Raw genomic sequence first — 24,456 nt, 5'->3', positions numbered from 1 at the left:
TTAATTGCTTCATCATGGTGTTTTGTAGGTTTTTTTTCTCAGATGAAATGGTAAGTTTCAGTAAGTTAAAAACTGACTATTTTTCCATACTTTAATAAAATAATTTTTATTAATGTGTTAAGATATAAATTTTGTTATATGTGTATATTAAAAATGTTTATGACAAGTTACTGTTTTAACTTCCTTTGATGAAAGAGTTTAAAATTCTAGTTTTTTCATTTAAATAATATTATTAGTTATCTGATCATTTTATACAATGTATTGATTATCCATAATCCTCAACTCCTCCTACCTTCTCTAACCTCATCTCCATATCCACCAACTTCGAGTTTTCTTGCTTATTGTTTTCCAACGAGTTGTCCTACTGCCCTTGGGAGTGGGGCTTGCCCTGGAGTGTGGTTGACATCCCAGTTATATCATTAAAGAAAACAGACTTTCCCCTACTCAGCAGCTATTAAATGTCATTAGCTCCCGACCTAATTGTGGGATTTGATGCTGACCTCTGTGCCTCCATGCTGGGATTTAGTCTGGCTGGAGTTTGAGCAGGTCTCATGAATACTTAGAGTTCATAATGCCAGTCTTGTGTCTGGAAAAACATCATTTTCTTGAACTTAGCCACTGCTTCCGACCGACTGTTGGCTCCTAAACCATCTTTCCTTCCCTTCTTTCCCAATGATCTATGAGGCTTGTGGAGAAGGGTGTGGTAGGAAGGTGCCATTTAGGCTTGAGTACTTCCGTCTCTACAGGTTGACCAGTTGTCATCTATTGCAAGAGGAAGCTTCCTCTTATGAAGGTTGAGAGATACACTAATTGGTGGGTATAGTAATAAGTCATTTAGGGTCAATAAAACAAACACAAATTTAATAAACTTTACTTTATAATTATCTTGATGTAGATGATAAATGCAAAAAGGTTTTAAATAGTAAGAGGAAAAGTATAACAAATTATGTTTTTTTTAGCTCCTGTCATTCAAGTTGCATGTCTTAATAGTTGATGTATTTTATGTCTGTCTTCATTGCTTATTTTCTTAATCTTTGTAACACTGAGAACAAAATCTAATGAGACTATTCCATTTAGCTTTATGACTTTCTTTCTTGTTCTCTCTAGGGATGATCTCTTCATTTTTATTAGCAAACCTGTCAGCTTTGCTCATCTCCTTTGTATTTGGAGAAGCAGAAATAAGATTTGCAGGACAAACAGAATATTTTGTTAATGAAACAAGTACAACAGTCATTCGTCTTGTCATTGAGAGGATAGGAGAGCCAACAAATGTTACTGCCATCGTGTCGGTAAGAAAGGACTGCAGCCCTAGTTTTTAAAAATGAAATGCATGTGACAATTTTAATCTGAACAGGAACAAAACTTTTAGCTGTTTGAGGCTCTGAGTCTGAGTTGTATCATGATCTGGAGGATGAGCTGTTGTGTCTAAATCTGTTAGAGGTTCAGAGAATGTCCCAGAGTTGTCATGGACATCTGGCATATGTATTCTAAAGATAAAGGCTAATTATCTTAAATCATTTATAAGTTTATTTTAAAACACAACTATTTTATTTTGGGTTATTTGAATCATAGCACCTTTCTTTAATCATTCATTTTAAGGCGACTTAGATAAAAATATATACAATATTTAAAATACACAAATGACCGGGGGGGGTGCCCTGATTTCAATTAAGAGAGTCATTATTGTTGGATAAATGAAGTATATTAACTTAATTAAAAGTTAAAAAGATTATGTAAGTTCTTTATTATATAAAGTTTGTTAGGATGGGATGTTTAATGTTATGTCTGTTTTTTACCCAGAAAACAATGTCATATGATCAATAAGGATACTGCTTTACTAGAGGCCCAATATACTTCGAACTTTGGGGGCAAAAATAACGTGTGTTTGTTGCATGTTTATGTTTTTGTGCACATGTACATATATGCATATGGGTGTGTGTGTGTGCGCGCGCGCACGCACGCGTACACACACACACATTTTTTTGTGCAAAGGCCAGATCAATGTCACATGTCTTCCTCTATATTACTCTTGCCTTGTTTTTAAAGAGAGGGTCTCTTACTGAAACTACCACTTACCGGTGTCAAGAGTGGCTGATTGGGCTTCACCACTGATCTTCGGTATCCAGCCCTCCCACAGCACTAGGGTTATAGATGAGTGGACTGCTACTCTGGGTTCCTTATCTGATGCTGGACTGAAATCTGCATGCATTCAGGGCAGGCAGTTTATCAACTGTCTCATCATCCAGCTCTTCCAAAGTGATTCTTTAAGCAATAATTATGTTGAAATATACTGTAAAAAAACTACTTATAAAACAAACCCAAGGTTATAATTTTGTACATTTTAATTTATGTTCAATTTGACATATATGTGTACATTTACTGACTTTGTTTTTAGTTTTAGTGTACATTGTATTTGACAGTCTTTTGATGCAATTTACCTTTTTCAGGTTGCTGGATTTTGCTCTTCTTAGTAGAGCATTGTATTCTAAACATTTCTCTATCGTTCTTCATGGAGGTTGCCTTCAGGTTTTGGTTATCGATAGCGAATGTCATTGTGAAGAATTGTTTATGCACATGACTATTTCCCTGTACTTTGGGTTAATTTTTCACAGAGTAGATTGATGTATGCCTAGTGCCTCTTGAGAATACTTTCTGAAAGATTGCCATTTCCACAGCAAGTTATAAGAACCACTTTCCCAGCACCTTCTCAACACTTTCCAACTTGCTTTGATTTTTCAACTATCTAAAATATTGTTCTATAAATTAGAACTAGAGAAGGACTAAATTTCTCCAAATATGTTCTTCTCACTTGTGTTAAATAATTTCCCCTAGTGGCTAAAGTATTAATTTTGAGCTCTGGTGAAAGAAATTTCATTTGAATTTGTACAATGAATTATTCCTTTATAATATTGTAATTACCACTCTGTGGAGAGTCTTACTAGCAATGTTGCATGCACAGATTAAAATCTTAGGAGGGTTTAAAAATGATTAAAACTTTGGGATTCTAAAAAATTGGGTCTCTACTTCAGTTGCTGTGGATAAAGTAAGTACAATTTCAGGCTGAAAGTTTTGGATATAGGTCCCTCTCCCCTGATGCCCAGTAGAGAAAACAGGTAGCACTGCCTAAATTTTACAAGCTGCTTCTCCCATCTCCTTTGTAAGAGTTTTAGCCTTAATTTGTCTCTTTAGGCTGTAGTCAATACCAAATCAGTTAAGAAACGGAGGGAAAAATTAGCATTGCTTTTCTATGAAATTATTAATTTTTGTGCAATTAATTTTGCTTCCACTATTATATATATATATTTCTGTGATTTTCCCTCTTAAGGTAGGGGTCTGTGGACAAGTTGCAGAAGTTAATCTCTCCTTTCACTGTGTGAGTTGGGAGCAGACCCCAGGTCATCAGGCTTGGCTCCAAGCATATTTACCCTTGAGTCATCTTACTGGGTGTGTAAAAATTTTTCAGATGTTGAAGTCATACCTGTTGCTGAACATTTGTCTTTGAATACCCTACTATAAATGTCAACCCCACTTGATCTGTGCCTTTCCTTTCGATTACTCTCTTGAGTATCAGCTTTGCTGGTCCACTCCTTGTTAAGTGAGGGTGTTATCTTTTGCACTTGGTAGCTAAATGGAGAAGACACTGGCGACTTCTTTGATACATATGCTGCAGCCTTTATCCCTGCTGGAGGAACAAACAGGACCGTATATATAGCGGTGTGTGATGATGACCTTCCAGAGCCTGACGAAACTTTCACTTTTCACTTGACGTTACAGGTATGTTCATTCTCCTTATCTTTGAGTTCATAAAACATCTTCTAACTCTTGAAAACCTACTGAATTAGTAATAAGCCAAGAGATATATATCTTGCTGGTTTTCAGGGATCTCTTTTACAGATGTATAGCAGTGTGGGTGAGGGTTTGTTTATAGGAGCATGTTTTTCCTAGCCAGTAAACACACCACTGCTGAAAACCTCTACCTCCCCCAAAGCTGTTAACTGCCTATAGATTTTTAGAGAGGGGTGCTTTATTCATGCTCTTAACCACTGAAGAAAGAAATTCTGCCAAAGCATTTTTCTTCTAATAACGAATTAATTTGTTTATTTTCACTTTAGAAACCCTCAGCAAATGCGAAACTCGGATGGCCAAGGACTGCTACTGTGACAATATTGTCAAATGACAATGCATTTGGAATTATTTCCTTTAGTGCGGTATGGTTACAGTGTGAAGATTGTAATGGTTGCAAGATGCTACTGCATTCCGTTTTCTTTTAACCAGTTTTTCTTGATGTTGGCTCATGATCTTCTGTTGTGATTTTTGATTAAGTCCCACACTAATGCTGTAGCTACTCTGTGTTCTGTGTATTTACACTGTTGTACACTGAGGCATTTGTGCTCAGGGTCCACACTTACAGTAACCCTTTCTCGCCATTGACTTGCCATTGACTTGCCATTGACTTGCCATCTGTTGCCTGGCCTCTTGTGTGGATGCACTCTTGGGCTCTATTTTTTTGTTTCAAATGCCACTCAGGAAGTCTGGTCTGTTTACTAGACTTTTCTGTATGTTTGGAGCAACTTAGAAGTGAGAAAACTTACTGTAAACCTCATGTTAGCCTGCAGATGTGGTAGCTCTTCTAGTTCAACTCTCATATCAATTCATATCCTTTTAAATTGAACATCCTAATATTCAGTTATCTTACTAATTCATATTTCATGGAAATTAAAACTCTGTCTCATTTCCTGAAATTCTGTTCAGTTTACTTCCCCTTCTTCACCAAGTTCTTGTTCTTCTAGCTCATCCCATTTTTGGAGGGGTCCATTTTTAGAAACAAAAACACAAGATGAGTCTCTCCTAGAGAGAGAAAATGTTTCCAGTTCCCCAGCTAAAATTAAAGGTTGTCCTCCACACTTGGATACAAAGTTAGAGGCTATAATAATCTTCCCGATAGTCTTTTTGAATTCTGTTGCTAAGCAACATTGAAAAATCTCATACCACAATCTCTAGCTTTTATTCATTTTCCATTTTGAACACCCCTGCACTTGTCTGCATTATGTCACAGCTCTGTAAAGTTATCTTTGAAACAAGGCAAGCTGTAGATAAATGTGGTCTTTATGCTTGAGTTATCTTTATTAAAAGGGTTTTTTTTCTAACCTAAATTTAGTAGATATTGGGTAGTCTACAATGTATTGTCATTCATAAATGTTAATTATATTAATTAGGAATTCTTGAGTGATGGGATTATTATGAAACAATTTCTTTGGTATAATTCCTTCACACCTTTCTATCTACTTCTGAGCCTCATACTGATTTGTTTAAAAGTTGCTTTTCTCTCTCTCTCTCTCTCTCTCTCTCTCTTCTCATTATGCACCTTATGCTGTGGGGATGAGTACTAGTTTCTGGGGTTGGTTGTAGTGCTACCAGGTCCCCTCAGATGGACTCCACATGAGCTCCATGTTATAGAAAGCACTCAAGGTTGCTTCTGTCTCTAGCCTTTTAATAATTTATTGATAACGAACATGGCATTGGTACAATGGTAACAGCCAACAGTTATTGAACACTCAGCATGTGTCAGGAAGTAGGAAAAACTCTTGATGTAAATTATGTCATTGAATATAGTCACAAACCTTTGAGACAGGTATTCCTAGCCCTGTTAGTGGATGGCTATGACACTGTGACTCTAAGTTGTCCCCTGCTGCCCCAGTACATGTATGCAGTCAGAGCTTCCTTGTTCCTCATCTACCCTGTGTTTCAGCCAACCCGAGACAGCATGTTCCAGCATTCGAAGTCCTCCCCGTTTTTCTTCTGATAGTCATTTTCTTTCTGGTTCTGAAAGTCATTAACAACTGTCTGCATTTCAGTGACATTCTGGTTAATTATAAGGCAGGAGTGTTTGAGAACAAGTGGCCCCTTGGTCTTTGGGCATAACTTATTTTTTGTCATCTCCTGGCTCTGTAAGCATTTTAATTTGTCACCCTTTAGCTGGGTAGCCTTTAAGATTACTCAGAACAGACACTAGTAGGGCCAAGAAAACCTGTTCATTGCATGCTTTGTTTTCTCTTTACCTGGCTGTTCTAAATTCATCATTTTTTTTGTCCTCTACAGTTTATTGATGCTAGAAACACACACTTTAAGAGCACAATCTGAATTGATTTGCAGTAGAATTTATCCTTTCTGAGGTAGTAATTTTACCACCTTCTGCCTCTCCCTGACTGATCAATGGCTGATTGTCTTTGCTCTTCCCAATAGCCTTCATCGATCTCAGTGACTGAGCTAAGGAGCAGAAATGAATCTGTGCCTCTTACTCTCATCAGGGAGAAGGGGACCTATGGAATGGTCACTGTGACTTTTGATGTAAGTTTACTTAAATAATTTTAGATGATAGCATGTTAAATGTTCATATCAGGTGATCACAATTTAGAATACCAAAGTCTCCTGTTTGGTAAATATCACACTTAAAATCAATTAAAGACAAATACTTTTGCTTTTTTAAACTTCATGGTTAATAGAAAAGTGTTCTCCTTGCTGCTTGCACATATTAAGTATATATGAAACTTCCCCCCTTCCTCTCCATCCTTCCAACCCTTCCTATGCAGCCCCTTTCTCTCTTTCAAATGTGTGACTTCTATTTCTTTAACTATTGCTACATATGTGTGTCTTTTTGTTTAACCAATTATAGGCAAAACTTGTGGAACATTTCATATTGTAATATACTCTGCGCCTTACACTATAACTGCTGAAATCGAAAGCTGTCCTGTCCCCCAGCACTCAGTCTCCCTAATCCTCTTCAGTTTCTCTCTGTAATACACTTCCCCATGCTGCACATGTATATTAATTTACTCGTCATTTGTTGTTTTCTCTTAACTGGAAGTCCCATATGGGAGAAGCTTATGTTATAGCTTTTATTTTTAGGACCTAACAGATAAGATAGTGCTTCTCACTGAACACTTCAGTAAATGAGCTTACACAGCCTCACCTCTTCACTGCAAAGTAGAAGCTCTCTTGCTTGCTTTAAAGAAGAGGGACATACTGCACAAAGTTGTTAAGCACCTTGCCCAAGGTCACACAGCCCATGATGGAGCTGGAACTGGACCCCATTTCTTCAGGGAATTTACTCATCTTCAATATCCTTCTTCTCAAAAAGACACCTTTCTACAGCTTTCCCCTCAGGTTTAACATGACAGTCAAACAAACAAACAAACAACAAAAACAAACCAACACCAACCCCAAATCTTAGAAAACACAGTTTACTATAATCATAGTCAAAGTTTATAATTCTATTAGAAAGGCGGTCTCTCATGCAAGCTCAAGTGTGTTAGTAAATTACCTTTAACTTCAGAATTTGCCAGCTGGCATGACAGCAGTACTTTCTTTGCTTTTAGATTATTTATTTATTTATTTATTTAACTGGTGCACTGCGTATTTCTTTGCAGGTGTCAGGTGGTCCAAATCCCCCTGAAGAAGATTTGAATCCAGTTAGAGGAAATATCACCTTCCCACCAGGCAGGGCCGCCGTAGTTCACAACTGGACAGTACTTGATGATGAGGTCAGGTAGTATTAAATATGTAGAAGAGACAGGGTCTGGTAGAGAGCCATTTTTCTAATGTTAAATTGTATTCATTATTTTAAATTATTCAAGAGTGCAGTCTTTTGGCAAGTTAATGTGTTGTACCCATTCATACTTTAGCCACGAGTAGCAAGTCTTATTTGGGGATGCAGCTTGCAAATATTTACCTGATTTATTTCATATTAATTTGTGCGTACAGGGCTGGAGGTATGGAGAGGCACTTGCCTACCATGTGCAAATTCTTTGCTTCTATCTCCAGTGTCTCAAAATGAACTTGAATATTAATTGACAACTAGACTTAATATAAAGATTATATCTGCTTACTATTCTTATTAATCCTTTATTTGGACAGGAACATGGGTGCTTATCTAGCAACTGTGTTTTAGTAGAAGTTCAATAAAAATTCTACTGCAATTGGTATTTTTGTTTAGATTAAAATATTTATTTACTAGAGTATATGTTTGCTTTTGCAGTTCACACATATTTCTGGAAATCAGTTCCAGGTTACCAGCCTTAATGGCATCTTTAACTGATGAACCATCTTTAATGGTTTCTATCTCTAGATACTTTTAGTTTTACTGTTCATAGAGAAGATATAGTTATATTTCATGTGTAGTCCACTGAAGATTTAGATATATACTATAGTTCAATTGCAAAGGCAATCCCAAATCTGAATACTGGTGTACAAAAATGTTCTTCATGAGCCAGTAAGGAAAATTTTGCAAAGGAATGCACATATTGCTAAAGAAGCAATGATAGGAAAAAATAGAAATGTGTAACTTCTTACAAAAATTCTGTAACCAAAGCACAAATAATACTTAATGAGAAAATGCATTAGAAACTTAAGTAGATTTCTCTGGAAAGAAACTAAGGTAGCTTTCTCTGCAAAGACCTGAAACATTTGGCAGCATTATGACCTTTGTTTTTCTAGGTCAAGATCAACTAAAGCTTCCTTCTCTGCGATCCCAGGGCAATAGTAGGTTATGATCTGTGCACGAGGAATTGATTACTGCTCTTGTAAATTTAAAAGATTTGATAGTGCTCTTTGGGAGAAGTGTCTTTACTTTGTTATATTGCCATTGGTGGGGTGAAATGATGTGGGCTTTCTCTTGTTCTTACTATAGAATTTACAGGGAATGCAAGGCACACTGGAAAGTAACTCTGGGATTACTATAAGCTATAAGAAAACCTACCCTCTTGAGTAATGTTAGTATTTTGTCAAGAAATGACTCTTCTCGTCCATTTTCCTGAGGGGCACAGTGCTCTCCCAATACTGTAGAATTGACTCCTGAATTAGAAATCACATAGAGAGATGCAAGAGAAATTCATATGCTGAAATTAAGCAGCTATTTGATATTTAATATACTTTCCATATCCTAGGATATTAGACTTTGAATATTCTTTATGACTCTACTAATGATCTAAAATTGACAAGGATTTATTCCCAATTTACTATATGTATTTTATAGTTTTTTTAGATTCAAAGAAACAAATACACATCACTAATTCTTCATACCATTGTTTTATTAAATTAATTTTTACTTCCAATTCTAATTAAAAATAAATAACATTTTTAAGACATGTTAGTATATAGAATCTAATTGAGCCGCTTGCCATTGTTTTCCTTAGTTTAAGCTTTTTCATGTCTACGAAACATACTCCTTTTTAAAATTTGGGTCTGTTTGCAGGTATTTTGGCTAAAGATGTTTTACTTGTATCCTATAACAGGTGCCGGAAAATGATGAAATGTTTTTGATTCAACTGAAAAGTGTAGAAGGAGGGGCAGATATTAATGTGTCTAGGAGTTCAATTGAAATCATTGTGAGGAAAAATGATAGTCCTGTGAGATTCCTCCAGAGTGTATACTTGATTCCTGAGGATGACCACATAGTGACTATTCCTGTGCTTCGTGGAAAGGATGATGATGGAAACCTGATTGGATCTGATGAGCCCGAAGTTTCAATCAGATACAAAGTTATGACTGGGAATTCAACAGCACATGCCCAGCAAAATATGGACTTCATTGATCTTCAGCCAAACACAACTCTTCTCTTTCCCCCTTTCGTTCATGAATCACACTTGAAATTTCAGATAATCGATGACACCTTACCAGAGATAGCTGAATCATTTCATATCATGTTACTAAAGGACACCTTGCAGGGGGATGCCGTGCTAATGGGTCCTTCTACTGTACAAGTCACCATTAAGCCAAATGACAAACCTTATGGAGTTCTTTCATTCAACAGTATTTTGTTTGAAAGGCCAGTTATAATTGATGAAGATAAAGCATCCAGGTATAATTTACTTTAAACTCACAATCATAATTACTTTATTGTACTATATGTAACATGATTTAATTTATATGGTGTTGATTACAATATCAAACTGTTAGAACATGTGCCATTTCCTCTATAACTGCTTTACTGATTTCTTTCTGAATGTGATTTAAGTATTAAAATGAATTCATATGATGATAGGTTATTAGGCTATAATCGTATGTATGTATTTTTCATATTAAAGCTAATTATTTTTTGTGTTGGTCTCTGCTTTTCCAAGGTATGATATGACCTTGTGTGTTCTCAATAATTCTAGATTTGAAGAAATCACAGTGGTCAGAAATGGTGGCACCCATGGAGATGTTTCTGTGAACTGGGTGTTGACAAGGAACAGCACTGACCCCTCCCCAGTTACAGCTGACATCAGCCCTAGTTCTGGGACTCTGCAGTTTGCACAAGGGCAGATGTTGGCATCAATTCCTCTGACTGTCACTGATGATGATCTTCCAGAAGAGGCTGAAGTGTACCTCCTTAAAATCCTGCCTCATACTACACAAGGAGGTGCTGAAGTGAGCCAGCCTGCACAGGTAGAGCCTTTGTCATGCCTCACTCCTGCAATACTCCTGTGACACAAAAGAGATAAGGAATGTAAGCAGACAGACCCAGTTTATGCTTAGTCCCTGTGGCAGGAAGAAAGCTGGTTTTGCAAAAAGTGGTGGTTACTTCTCTTCATCAACTGATTGTCTTTGGAAAAAAAAAACCAAACTAAAATGACAACAAAAACAACAACAACAACAAAACCCTCAAATAGACAAGCACCCCAAAACTTTTTTTTTTTTTTTTTGGTTTTGGGTGTTTAACCCTGAACTTGCATGCTTCTCCACCAGCCAAAGCTTCTAATGCCATCTTTAAGCCCAGACATAAATTTATTTTACCATTTAAAAAGTTTCAAACCTTCTAGTTTTAGTTTCTGAAAAGTTTCAAAACTGTTTTTGAGTCTTCTAATTTTCTTTATACACAAAGTGATCATTTAGGATCAGAATAGCTCCGTTCATTCCACTTTTGTAACCCTGCCCTTTACCATTTTCTTTCATTTATAGCTTCTGTTCTACATTCAGGATAGCGACAATGTGTATGGAGAAGTAGCCTTTTTTCCTGTGGAAAGCCAGAAGATTGAGAGCAGCCCAAGTGAACGATGCTTATCCTTGAGTTTTACAAGACGAGGAGGAACTAAAGGAGATGTGATGGTGAATTATTCTGCACTCTATATTCCCGCTGGAGCTGTGGATCCCTTGCGAGAAAAAGATGGCATCTTAAATACATCCAGGAGAGGCAGCCTCCTTTTCCCAGAACATAACAATGAAGTCACTATAAAATTACCAATAAGAAATGATGCGTTCCTTCAGAATGAAGCCCACTTCATAGTGCAGGTACTTCAATGGTTTAAATTAGTCTCAAACTTGGTTAAACTACAACTGTAGTTGTCTATGTTAAATAGCTAACAGTTATTTTGCTTTTATTTATAATTTAGTCTCCATTTGTTAATTGAAACTACTTAGGGCTGGCATACTTGGTATACACCTGTAATCCCAGCTGTAGAGAGACTAAGGCAAGGGGAAATAAGCAGGAGGCCAGCTTGGTTACATACTGAGACTTGGAGAACGAGCAAAGAAAAACAAAACAAAAACTTCTGGTAGACCATCCCTTATGTCATCAAATCTGAGTAAGGGAAAGGTTTTGCTGAAATACATATTTCTGCCAGTTGGTAGTACAGATACATCAGTTTTGAATTCCAAAGGAGGCTGTAGTTCACATGGTAACTGCACAGGCTCATAGGTGAGCAGGGCGCAAGACACAGATTCACCATAGCCTTGACTTGGTTTGGAAAATATGGCACCAGAATAGCATTTATGGAATAAATATTTCTCACAGTGTATATTGTAAGGGGAACGTTTCAGAAACTAAACACAATCTGAAAAGCTTTTCTTATTCTTTTAAATAGTACATTCAGAAATCATGTGTTTGTTCAGTGTGGGTCTGTTCTCTGGACCTCCCACAGTTAAGAGCCCTGCATACTACCCTTGCATCTTGTCACTTTTACTTTTCAGCTTCTATTTGCCAGACACGGTATTTTTATATTAAAGTTGAAAATGACTGCACTAATTTCAGATAGAAAATATCTTTGTGTCCCACACATCTGATATTGACTGGATCTTCAATTAGAAAACAATGAAGGTTGTTTGTCAAATTCTGATACAAATCAATTTAATACAGAAATGGGTAGCGAGAATATAGATTCATAAAGTTAAAATCATATCTCAAGTTGAGCATGGTGGTGCATGCCCTTAATCCTAGGATGTGTGCTTGTTTGGGGGAATAATTGTAGTTTTAGACAGTTTCTTTATCACACAGAAGGCAGTCTGTTAGCTTCTAGAGTAGTGGATGAGAAATTTAAGAGGAAAGGACTAATTTATTATTCAGGTAATTTTGTTTGTTTCTGAAAGCATGTAGTATTCTTGACTCCCTAAAGGCTATGGCTCTGTGTCCAGCCTTGCTAAGTAGGCCGGGCAGCTCTTTACTCCAGAAGGTGGCCTTCCTTTGCTGGGTGCTACAAATGCCTTTATGCTCTGCATTCCAGAGCAACAGCTCACCAAGTGGCCTGGTTGATGGCTGTTACAGGGTGCATGGTTTTCTAGTGCTTGACTCTTTTGATGTGTGCATATCCAGTTGGAGGTGTTTGTCATATTCCCAACATCACTGGTGAGAGCAATACTGACCTTCATCTTTATTATCATAATTTGGTTGTGTTTCCTTCATTTTGCTGTGGTGTTTGCCCATTCTGAAGATTCCTAGAGGCGTACATACTGGTCACAGCTCTACTCACACTGCCTCTCACTTTTGCTAGGTTTATGGTATGCTCTCGTGAGATGGCTGGCCCCATGGCAGAACGTGAGAAGTTGAGTAGAGTAGACGGTTAAAACCAGAGCTCTAGCAAACTGGAATTCTGCCATTAGATTACACTTAGGCATACATTTAGAAATTTTCAAAAAGTTAAAAGTATGTCCTAACTTGTTTGGTTTTTAAAGTTGATTTTGTTAAATTAGATACATGCAATTTTACTAGTTCATTCTTGGGATGGTTTTCTCCAAATTTCCAAAAGTCTTTGGGATATAAGGTGTTGAGCAGTTTCAGAATTTAATAAAAATTGTGTCAGTTTTGGTGTCTGGATTTCACTTATCTTATTTGGTGCTTGTGTCTCCTGGATTCAGGATGTTCTTGTTAGTACCCGCTTAAACTTTTATTTTATTTTATTTGCATTTCTGGCATCTCAGTGTTCAGTACACCCTGCCTTCCCTGCCTTCACAGGGAAACAAAATTACTCCAATAGATTTCAGAAGGCAAGTATTTCCCACTGTTGCTTTTGTAGCTTGCACCTTGGTGAGTCTAGAGCATTTAGTGAAAGGTTAGTGACTAAGATCCTAGAGCAGTTAGTGATACTGTGTCTCTAAGGACTGAAGATGCAGAAGTGTCATTTGGATTTATAGAGAATTTTATCAGTTTCTGTATCAGGTTTCTAATTGATTTTCTATTGATACTTCAAAACTAGTTTCCCCCCACCCCCGTGGATAGAAAGTTCTGTATCATTGTCATTATCACTAACCCTGATGCTAAATTATTAATATTTTCAAAATACCCAATAGCTTTGTAAAGTAGCTGCAGGTAACTTCCATGTAGACAGGGCCTCACTAAGAACTTTCTGAGGGTCAATTGTTACTCTAGCCATTTTATCTCCACATTCCACTGAAATGTGACAGATTTTTTTTAAAAAAATAATACTTGAAAACTAAGGAAAAACTTGAAGTATGAGGACTGATTTTTGGTGACCTGGGGTTAGGAAGTGGTTTACACTACAAACTCGAGATCCAGTTCTTTCTATAGCTCTGTGTGCAATCATAAAACAGAGGCCAGAGGGTGCAGACAGTTAACAGGGCACTTGTTTAGGGGAAAGGCTGTTATCCGTTATTGATGTAGTTCCTTGGAATTAAACAGCTGTAGGCTCAGGAAGGCTGAAGGGAATGAGAAAGTTGTATAGCTTGCATAAAAGATGATGGATGAAGAGACTGCTATGGTGGTTTGAAAGAAAATGGCGCCCAATGACAGTGGCGCTATTGGGAGATGTGGCTTTATTGAAGTCGGTAAGGCCTTGCTGGAGGAAGTGTGACACTGTGGGGCAGGCTTTGAGGTCTCTTTGGCTCAAGCTTTGCTTAACGTGACACACAGACCTCTTCCTGTTGCCTGTGAGATGTAGACCTCTTAGCCCCTTCTCTATAGCACCGCCTTTGCTAGCATGTCACCATGTCCCACCAAGATGATAATGGACCGAACCTCTGAACTGTAAGTGAGCCTCCATAATTAAATGTTTTCTTTATAAGAGTTGTCATAGTCATGGCATCTCTTCACAACAATAGAAACTCTAACAAAGGTAAGTGTTCAGCCAGTACTGCATGGAGAGCTGCATGGAGGCGGAGGACTAGAACCGTGCCTTGAGGCCTTCAGCCAACACACTATTGGGGGCACAGCATTGTGAAGGCAAAGAATGGCCCCTTATGAATGCAGGGAGCACCTTTGCTTTGCAGCTGTTTAAGGAGCCAGAGCAGCAAAGGCAGTACACTAAAATTAGCATTTCTTATTTGATCAGTTCATTGAATGAGCTTTTCCCATCATCCTTTGTATCATTCCTTTGTAGTTTTTAAAAGTGCAAGCACTAGAATTAATTGTATGACCTTCTGATAAAAGTAGCTAACATGACTTACTATTTCTTCTTTGTAGAAAGTTTTGAGTAAAATATATTGATTTTTTTTTTCTTCCTTTGATGCTTTAGACCGGTGGTTTTCAACCTTCAGAATGCTGTGACTCTTTGATACAGTTCCTTATGTTGTTGTGATCCCCAACCATAGAATTATTTCATTGCCATTTCATAACTGTACTTTAGCCACTGTTCTGAACTGTAATGTAAATATTTTTGTAGATAAAAATTTGCTAAAGGGACTGTGACCCACAGGTTGAGAATCACTGCTTTAGACATTTTTAGCAGCTGTGAATACCTGGGAATGAATGTGTACTCACTTACACGTGACCAGTGGATTTCAAATGTATCTTTTCTGCTAACCAATGCAGCCTCTAATTTTAACATTTCATTCAGATGTATCTATGTTCTTTATTTTTTTGTGCTGTTTTGTAAGAATATGGGCATATATGACCATGTACATGTATTTATGTTTTCTGGGAATAAAAGTTATATGTAAATGGTTTTAACCATGTATTTTTCCTTACAACTTATTTTTTAAACTCAATGTAGTTTACTTAAGTATCAAATAGCTTTGCTTGGCTTAGTTTGTACATCGGTTCTGCACACAATTTGTAATCGAATTTCTTTTTATTTTTCTGCAAATGGGATACTTACTAAATGTAGACTTCTTCATGTCTTTCTCTTGCACATAATTTTCAACAAAAGTATGACATCTAAATGAGGCATTTGCAGTGTCCCTTTGGAATGTATGTTGATTGTCACAAAGTATTTCATTCATGGGAGAACTGTCCAGCCTGTCCATTTCTGGAAAAACCACACAAACCACACATCTCCACTCTGGTTTCATAGTGGCATCGTGTCAGCATTTCAAAGCTTGGCACAGGAGATTTGAAATGCGTTGTGAAGCTGAAGGTCTCCTGTGAAACTAAGATCTCTGGTCTTTTATAGTACTGTAACAATGAACTTCTTCCACTGAACAGTATCACTGATAAAGTTCCATATGTAAGCTGTAGAAAGTTGCAATGTCTCGTATAGAGCTCTAAATGCTTATTGCATAGTTGCTGCATTTCAGGTTTGGGCTGTGTATGGGGAACAGGCTGACAAGGAGAGAGATCCCTTAAGATTGTGAACAAGCAAAAATTTGAGATATAAGATGATGAACTAATGATTTATGAAGTTTGTGGTGACATTATAAGCTTAATGAGAGTTGTAGAGCTTCAAAAGGAGGTGGCCAAAGACAACTGGAGACAAGAAATCTTCATAGGAAAGAGGGGACATTTGGTTGGTTTTTAAGGATGTATTCTTCAAATTGTGAGACGATGAATGGAGGGCCATTCTTGGTGAGGAGACTACTGTCTTCATCACCTACGGTGACTAATAGTGTATCATAAGTGTATTGCATTTCCTTAAGTGTTAGTTTGCTCTGGGCACAGTTGGAGTTCTGAATGGACTACTTGTATTGACTTAGGTCTGGCAGAGAAGAGGAGTAGGTGGCTGACTGGATGTATGGGTCACTGGGAGCCAGGCAGAAAATGTGGGGAGATTGTTGTTTTACATTTGATTGTGAAAACTAAATGTAGTTGGATGTAGGTGACAAGGTGGACAGACACTTAGGTAGTGATATATAAGAATGTAATGGTGGATTGGGCCTGGAACAGGGATAGTGAATTACATTTGGACAGTCTGTCTGTAAAATGTGTGACACATGTGAGATGCTCACTAGTGATGGATATAATGGCTTGGAGTTTGAGAGAGAGATATTCAGATAGTATAGAAGAGGTAGGACAAAGTCACAAGGTAAAGAACCCAGGGAGAATCCCATAGTAATCATACCTGAGAATCAGAAGAGACTAGATCCTCGCAGTCACTTAAAGAGCTATAGGAGTTAAGGGTGCAGTGACAGGTCTTGAACTTCTGAGTTACTGGTGACCCTTGATTATATCCTTGATTATATATTATTTTCTTAATTTTATTGATAATTTAATAACTATCCTATATTTTCTTGTCTTTGTTTGTGTTTTATAGTTGGAAGCTGTGGTATTGGTGAATATATTTCCTCCAATTCCACCAGTAAGTCCCAGATTGGGGAAAATCAGAAATGTTTCTTTACTGGTTACCCAAGCCATTGCAAATGGAGAAATTGGCTTTCTTAGCAATCTTCCAATCATTTTGCAAGAACCCAAAGGTTCTGCTGTTGAAGTGGTGAGTATGCATTTTTTTTCTTTTAGCTGATGTGCCCTAATGTGTCTGAGGAATGTGAAGACTATTTTTTAATATATTTTTTAAATTTAAATTTGAAACAATCTTGTTTTACATATTAATCCCAGTTCTGGCACCATCCTGTCCTCCCCTGTTCCCCCCACCAACCCCCATCCTACCCCGTTTCTGTTCCCCAGGGAGAATGAGGCCTTCCATGAGGAGTCTTCAAAGTCTGTCATATCATTTGGAGCAAGGCCTAGGCCTTCCCCCATGTGTCTAGGCTGAGAGAGTATCCCTCTATGTGGGATGGGCTCCAAAAGTCCATTTGTATACTAGGGATAAATACTGATCCACTACCAGAGGCCCCATAAACGCCCAGTCCTCCTAACTAACATCACATTCAAGGAGTCTGTGTCAGTCCTACCCTAGTTTCCAAGCTATCAGACTGGAGTCCACGAGCTCCCCCTTGTTCAGGTTAGCAGTTTCTGTGGGTCTCTCCAGCCTGTCCTTGACCCCTTTGCTCATCATTCCTCCCTCTCTGCAACTGGATTCCAAGCCTTCAGCTCAGTGTTTAGCTCCATTGGCTACTAGATGCAGGCTCTAGGATGGCATATAAGGTAGTCATCAATCTCATTGGGGAAGGGCATTTAAGGTAGCCTCTCCACTATTGCTTAGATTGTTACTAGGGATCATACTTATAGATCTCTGGGCATTTCCCTAGTGTTAGATTTCTCTTAAAACCTATAATGGCTCCCTCTATTATGGTGTCTCTTTTCTTGCTCTCCTTTATTCTTTCCCTAACTCAATCTTCCTGCTCCCTCATGTTCTCCTCTCCCCTCCTCTTTCATAGCTCCCTTTCCCCTAACCCCATGCCATGGGAGATCTTAACCCTTTCCCCTTCTCCAGGGGACCATGTATGTCTCTCTTAGGGTCCTCCTTATTTTCTAGCTTTTCTGGTGGTGTGGATTATAGGCTGGTAATCCTTTGCTCTATGTCTAAAACCTTATATGAGTGAGTATATACTGTGTTTATCTGACTGGATTACCTCATTCAGGATGGTTTCTTCTAATTCCATCCATTTGCCTGTGAATTTCAAGATTCCATCCTCCCCCCCCTTAGTAGTACTCCATTGTGTAAATGTACCACATTTTCTCCATCCATTCTTCAGTTGAGGGGCATTTAGGTTGCTTCCAGGTACTGGTTATTACAAATAATGCTGCTATGAACATAGTTGAACAGATGTCCTTGTTATATGAATGTGCATCTTTTGGGTATATATTTAAGAGTGGAATTACTGGATCTTGAGGTAGGCTGATTCCCATTTTCCCAAGGAACCACCGTACTGATTTCCAAAGTGGCTGTATGAGTTTGCACTCCCAACCAACAGTGGAGTAGTGTACATATATACGTATATACGTATATATGTATGGCTAGTGCATAGAGTTAATAGGATGCATGCTCTTTAGAATAAACAACTGGTGAGCATCTGGTTTTGTTATAACTTTTACTATTCTTGAGAGGTTGTGTTTATATATATTTGTACATATACATTTAATATATATATATATATATATATATATATATATATATATATATAACAAATCTAGTCATAGAAAATGCAGTATCAACTTGGGAGTTGGGGTGGCATGGTAGGGTTCCTAGGAAGAGTAGCTAGGAGTGGGTGTAGGGAGGAAAGGAAGGAAGGGAAGTGATATCATACTATTTCAATTACAAAAATTAAAGAAAAAATAGAATTAATTGCTTATGGTGAGAATAGATGGTTTAAAAGTGATTGGTTTTACACAGCATCATCATATTTGACAGCCAATTATGAATCTGGTTTTTAGTGTTTGTAGTATTGTGGAAACACAAGTAATTTTGGGATTTATCCTCTGACCACTCTGTGTGCTCCCTGAGTTAGAACTGAGGACTTAGAGGTAGCTCTGAGTCCAATAGTTGATACCAGTTATGATGGTGGTAAAGTTGTGAAATGCTGAGCCTTGTCAAAACACGCACACAAGCATGCGCACGCGCGCGCGCACACACACGCACACACACACACACACACACACACACACACACACACACACGAAAGCATATTCATACTGCCCTCCTTCCCTCCCCAAGCATATGTTGCCACAGTTGAATCTATTTAGGAACACCTCCGTATTGCTGTATCAGTCTTTCAAAGACCAAGCACCTCTCACTTAGATTTGATTTAAATTGGCTTGAAGTTTAATTCAGAAATGAGGGGAGTTGTTTTTGTTATCAAAGTCTCAAGTCAAAGTATCTTGACCAGTGTTTCTTTTCTGTTGTTAGGGTCTATAACTGGACAGTGAAGAATCACTTTCCAAAATGGTTTTGACTTCATATATTTTTAAAAGTTTACTGTTTCTTTCTAAAAGCCTAAAAAGCATTGACTTTGTCCCTAAGGGATGAGTTGCTTTTTTTACTGTGTGAAGCTGTGAATTTACTATTTCAACTGTTGCATGTCTTAACCACCTCCCTCACATGACTGAGGGTCAACTTTTTTGTTAGTTTTGTTTTTCTATTTTTTTCTTCCTAAGAATGTTCCTTTGGTTGTTTGTCTCCAGTTAAGACAGTTGCTAGCCTTAATAGCAAAATGGACAGCGTTTTATATTTTTGTTCAGTTGTTTAGCTTTCTAATGTATCTTTCCTCTTATTAAGATAATTGCAAGGTCATATTTTTGGTGCAGCTTATATTGTAGATAAATTATCAGAAGTGTAAAAAATGGATCTAAAATTACTGTCCTGCTTTTCAATTGTGTTTATAATGTCCCTGGATTGTTTATTTCTTTATATGGTGTCTACATGGTCAGCAATTACATTTGCTTGTGTGTGGAAAGCTCATGTAGCTCATGAGCTTATATTTTAGCCAAGTGCTTTTTTCTTCTCTTTCTTTATATAATAAGGTGTACATCCCCCTACATCGAGATGGAACTGATGGCCAGGCTACTGTCTACTGGAGTTTGAAGCCCTCTGGCTTTAATTCAAAAGCAGTGACCCGGGACGATACAGGTCCCTTTAATGGCTCTGTAGTGTTTTTATCTGGACAAAGTGACACAACGATCAACATTACTGTCAAAGGTGATGACATACCGGAACTGAATGAAACTGTAACCCTTACCTTAGACAGGTAATAACTCATGGCAGGAACAGTTTGATTAATGGTTTTGATTTTGTTTTAATTATTTTTCCCATATGTTGTGAAAACTATGGAGAAGTCTTATTATGACTTTCAGATGTTTCTGTTGTATATGGGTGAGTTTTCTTTGACTGTGAATATTATTATATTTTATGACCCTTCCCTTTCTGCTTTGCTCTGAGAGAGCATTATGGAGAAAGTTATGTGGAGTAGTGACAGTTATGGGGAGTAGCTGGAAGATATGTGGAGTAGCTGACTGTTATAGGGAGTAGCTGACAAGTCTAAAGCATAGTCAGTCACGTTGCTTTGCTCATGAGGGCTCCAACACGCCATGAGAAGCACGAGGTTACACACCAAGTTTCCTAGCTTTTACTTTCAGGAGAGGAAAGATTAGACCTAAATCAAGTGATTAAAAAGACAAGATTAATCTTTATCCTCTTTGCATGGGATTTAAGTAGTAAATAACTATTATTTTACAAAAAAACCCACACAAATTTACGTGTTAACCTTTCAGCCCTTGCAATAATAAATTACTCAGCACTTCTCAGGGGGTATCACAATCTCTAAGGCTTAGTTATGCTTTATTTTTTTCTTAGAGAATTTAGAAAATACCTTCTATAGAGGAAATGGAGTCTGATTAATCAATGACAATAATTTATTTTTGGGCGTTTAATTTTTTATGAATATTTTTAACTAGTATACACAGCAACAGGTGTCTTTTTAAGATATTCATGCCTGTATACAATGTAATTTTATTTAGCCAGAAAAAAAGTAACATTTGTATGAAATGGATGAAACTGGAGATATTTCATTAAGTGAAATAATCCAGATGCATAAAGAGAAGCATCACATTTTTTTTTTCTCTCATGAAACATGAAGTATAAAGGTTTCTAGGTTGGTGTCAAATCATAGAGCCAGACATGGTCCCATGCTGAACGGATGACAATAATTTTAAAAAGCAAAATCATACTTGCCTTCTATGTCACTGTGGCTAGAAAATATTGTACAATTCATAGTTATAAATAATACAATTTAGGAATGCATTTGAGGTATTTTGTAACATGTTCTGCACGAGTGGAGCAGTGAAAGCTTAATTGCGTGCCTTTTATATCTGATTATCAGCTCCTGTGCCTTAATTGTGTGTCATTTTATACCTGCTTACCAGTTCTTATGCCTTAATTGTGTGTCTTTTTATACCGGACTGATTATCAGTTCCTATGCCTTTATTTTTTTGGCGGGGGGAGGCTGGTCTGGAACTCTCTCTATAGACCAGGCTGGCCTCAGACTCACAGAGATCATCTGCCTCTGGAGGTTAAAGTTCTGGGATTAAAGGTGTGCATCACCTTGTCTGGTATAGCTTATAAAGTCAGTGAATAACATGAGGACCACTGAGAGCAGATGCATCGAGATACCGCTGTTCATTTTGTTATCATCACAATCACACATTTATTTTCTTCTTCCACAAAACTAAAACAACAAGAAATCCAAAAAGCCAAAACCCACAGCCTAAATGACACCATGTTGATATATTATAAATTGCCTTGTGGAAAACTGCTTTATTTGATGAAAGTTGGTGAATTCAATGAAATATAAACTGGAAATTAATGTTTTCCATGGACCTTTACAATATTTAGGTCTGAGCACAGTTAAGTCAGTGGGTAGTTGTAAGGAAGACTAAAGTAAATTGAACAGTAATTATAAATCTGTGGGGCTTAATAGAAACCTTGTTAGCTTGGCTGATCTCAACTAGGTGTTTAAAGAATAATTGGAATTATATATACCTCTGCAAATCTAATGGCTTCTTTCTAGTCTTTCAAATGTAACATGAACATTTGAAATGAATTAAGTCTAATTTTCTGAGGCTTTTTTCTTTTCCTTTTCTTCCTCTCCCTGTGTGAAATAGTATACACCAAAGGGAAGAGGAAATTGTAGGGTTCTTGTTGTTGTTGTTCTTTTTTTTTTTTAAATATTATTGTTCTTTTAAAGTAGAGCAAACTAGTTCAAATGCACACTAAAATGTCAATTCAGTTAGTAACTAGTGTGAAAAAAAGAATAGCCCAATTATATTCTTTCATCCAAAAAATGTTTAGATAAATAAATGAGAATGAAATTTACCATTTGGAAATGATTTTGTCGAAATCTCTCTTTAGTTTTCCAAAGTCTTAATGAGACTTAAGCAGAAACAATGAATGAATGAATACTAGTGTAATTATATCACAACAAAAATAGGAATACTTTATTAGGATGTATTTTACAATTTTCTCTAAGGTCAAACTTAAGTACTTTATATTTAAACTAAATATAAACTAAAGTTGACTTGATAATTAAAAGCAACTTTAGTATAATACCCATTAAAAGTACTGTGTTGTTTAATATTTCACAATTAGGAGCACCTTCTTCTCATTTTATGTCATGAAAATAATTAAGTGGTACATAACTATTTATAAATGATAAATTCTACTTTAAAATCTGAGCTCAAGAGCTACTTAGTTTTGTGCATACCTTTCAAGGTTATTTGAAGATGAAATACAATAGGGACATGGAAAAGTGTTTAGATTTCCTGATACAAAATTGTAATTAAAAGTGGTGATGTCTTGTGACTCGTTGAATATATTTCCCTGCCAGCATTGAAAGGTACGGATTTCTCTGCTACAGAATTTTTAATGCAAATAACAACTGGCTTTAGATCTGAGGGTGGAATTTTTTCCAAACCTAATTAAAGTGAGTAATTATAAGTAGGATTGAATGAAATTTGCTCAGCTGCTGTGGCTTCTGGAAGTGCACAACACTTGCGGGCATCTGTGCTTTGGAGGGTGCCAGGAACGCAATGTCTTAAATGGGTCTTGACATGCTTGCTGATCCTGGGGTCATCTCCCCTGAGCAGGATTGCTAGCATTTGTCAATAGCAGAGAATGCTGTGTGCATAGTTCCCACAAACTGAAAATTACTAGCTCTAGGCGGCGAGGTGGGTGAGGCTGCTTTCTTTAACTTTGTTTTACCACCACACTCTAAGCTCCTTGTAGTGAGATTTTAGCAAATGGTATGCCTGCCTCATCCCCTTCCCCTGCCCACAGTTCTTTCTGTGTTGACAGGGTAGAAACAGAAAGATTTGTCGTGTATTTTGGGTAAGTGTGCACAATATTGCCCTGTTTTGAAGATTTGATATTTTTGTTTTCTGTGAATGACTGATTTATGATGAAGCTGCCATTGTGCATGACCAGTCTTGAACAATGTTGCCTGTCCACCTGACTGTGCATGTCTGTGTGCAGATTTATTCTCTAGTGACAACAGGATTTGTATGAATGGCTTGAAGTCTGGGGTCCTCAGTTTGGCGTTACGAATGCATTTAAAATATTTTTATGAAACATTGAAGAATTGAGTGTATTTACATTTTGAAGAGTTTTAAATTTTAACTTTGCATATAGTTTACACCAGAGAACAATTGTAGTTTCCATATGAAGTCCTTTCTGAGTCTCGTATTTTGTTTAACAGAGAACATGAAATCAGTGGCTTTTCCGAATATAGCTTTGCAGTTTCTTGCTTTCATATGTATGTTTCATAGAGAATTTTTTAAGAGTTTGCATGATATATTACAGTAGCATATTTTAAAGAAGTCTAAAAACATCTATTAACTGTTCATACTGATTTACATACTTTGCTTTTCATCCAGTTTTCTTATCTCCTAGCTTATGTGGACACAGGGGATTTTAATTAATGAAGATATTTATAGAAATGAAATAGAGGCATTGTCAACACAGCACATAACTGTTCTGGTGTTTGGATTACTTCCTCTGTGATTACTAGCATGTTAGGTATTGGTTGTGTGATTCCTAAAAGCAGAAGCATGTTGATTCATGTCCCTTCCCTCATAGAAACCACTGGCCTGTGCACATTTCTATGGATTGTTTATGGTTTCATTGTGATTTGGCGGTCAGAACATGACTATATTTTTGTTCATTAGGAAGTGACATGTGGAGAGATTAAGTCCAACTTGCATGACTAAGACTCCAAAGAGCTAACTCCAAACCTCAGAGACTACTGTTTCTTTGATCATCCTAATTATACTCTAGCACAAATTCCAGAAATTAAAAAATTATCTGCCTACCTATTTATCTGCATACACATACAACACACATACATAAGTTGTTATTGCATGTGAGCATGTCAGATCCATTTTATTCCTTTTATTCTAATATATTCTACCTTTTTTCCCCTTAAATATATTTGAGGTTGAAACTGAGACACTTGACACTTGAAAGATAAAAGTTATTTATAAAGGTCTGATCATAATTATTTATTTAGTTTTGGTCATTTCTGGTGTGTAGTTACCCACTTAATATATACCTTTACTCAATACATACCCTTACTCAATTAACATAATCATATTTAAGGAGACTTAAAAGAAATTCATATGTAAGTAAAATTAAAAAAAAAACATCAGAG

The 24,456-nt window shown here is 37.0% G+C and overlaps 1 protein-coding gene across 1 annotated transcript in view; it reads left to right on the top strand.

The window, feature by feature from the left end:
* Positions 1–672: 672 nt before the first annotated feature.
* The window catches only part of Adgrv1 (adhesion G protein-coupled receptor V1), a 468,823-nt gene continuing 445,039 nt past the window's right edge, over positions 673–24,456 (top strand). The window contains exons 1-11 of the mRNA XM_051182821.1: positions 673–703; positions 1,108–1,289; positions 3,625–3,774; positions 4,113–4,208; positions 6,244–6,348; positions 7,428–7,541; positions 9,291–9,856; positions 10,155–10,425; positions 10,939–11,268; positions 16,674–16,850; positions 19,781–20,004. Coding sequence (XP_051038778.1) covers positions 673–703; positions 1,108–1,289; positions 3,625–3,774; positions 4,113–4,208; positions 6,244–6,348; positions 7,428–7,541; positions 9,291–9,856; positions 10,155–10,425; positions 10,939–11,268; positions 16,674–16,850; positions 19,781–20,004 — 2,246 coding nt within the window. The remainder of the gene's footprint in view (positions 704–1,107; positions 1,290–3,624; positions 3,775–4,112; positions 4,209–6,243; positions 6,349–7,427; positions 7,542–9,290; positions 9,857–10,154; positions 10,426–10,938; positions 11,269–16,673; positions 16,851–19,780; positions 20,005–24,456) is intronic.

The sequence above is a fragment of the Phodopus roborovskii genome, unplaced genomic scaffold, assembly GCF_943737965.1.
Source record: "Phodopus roborovskii unplaced genomic scaffold, PHOROB, whole genome shotgun sequence".
Lineage (NCBI taxonomy): Eukaryota > Metazoa > Chordata > Mammalia > Rodentia > Cricetidae > Phodopus > Phodopus roborovskii.
This window is presented reverse-complemented; position numbering and strand designations above follow the sequence as displayed.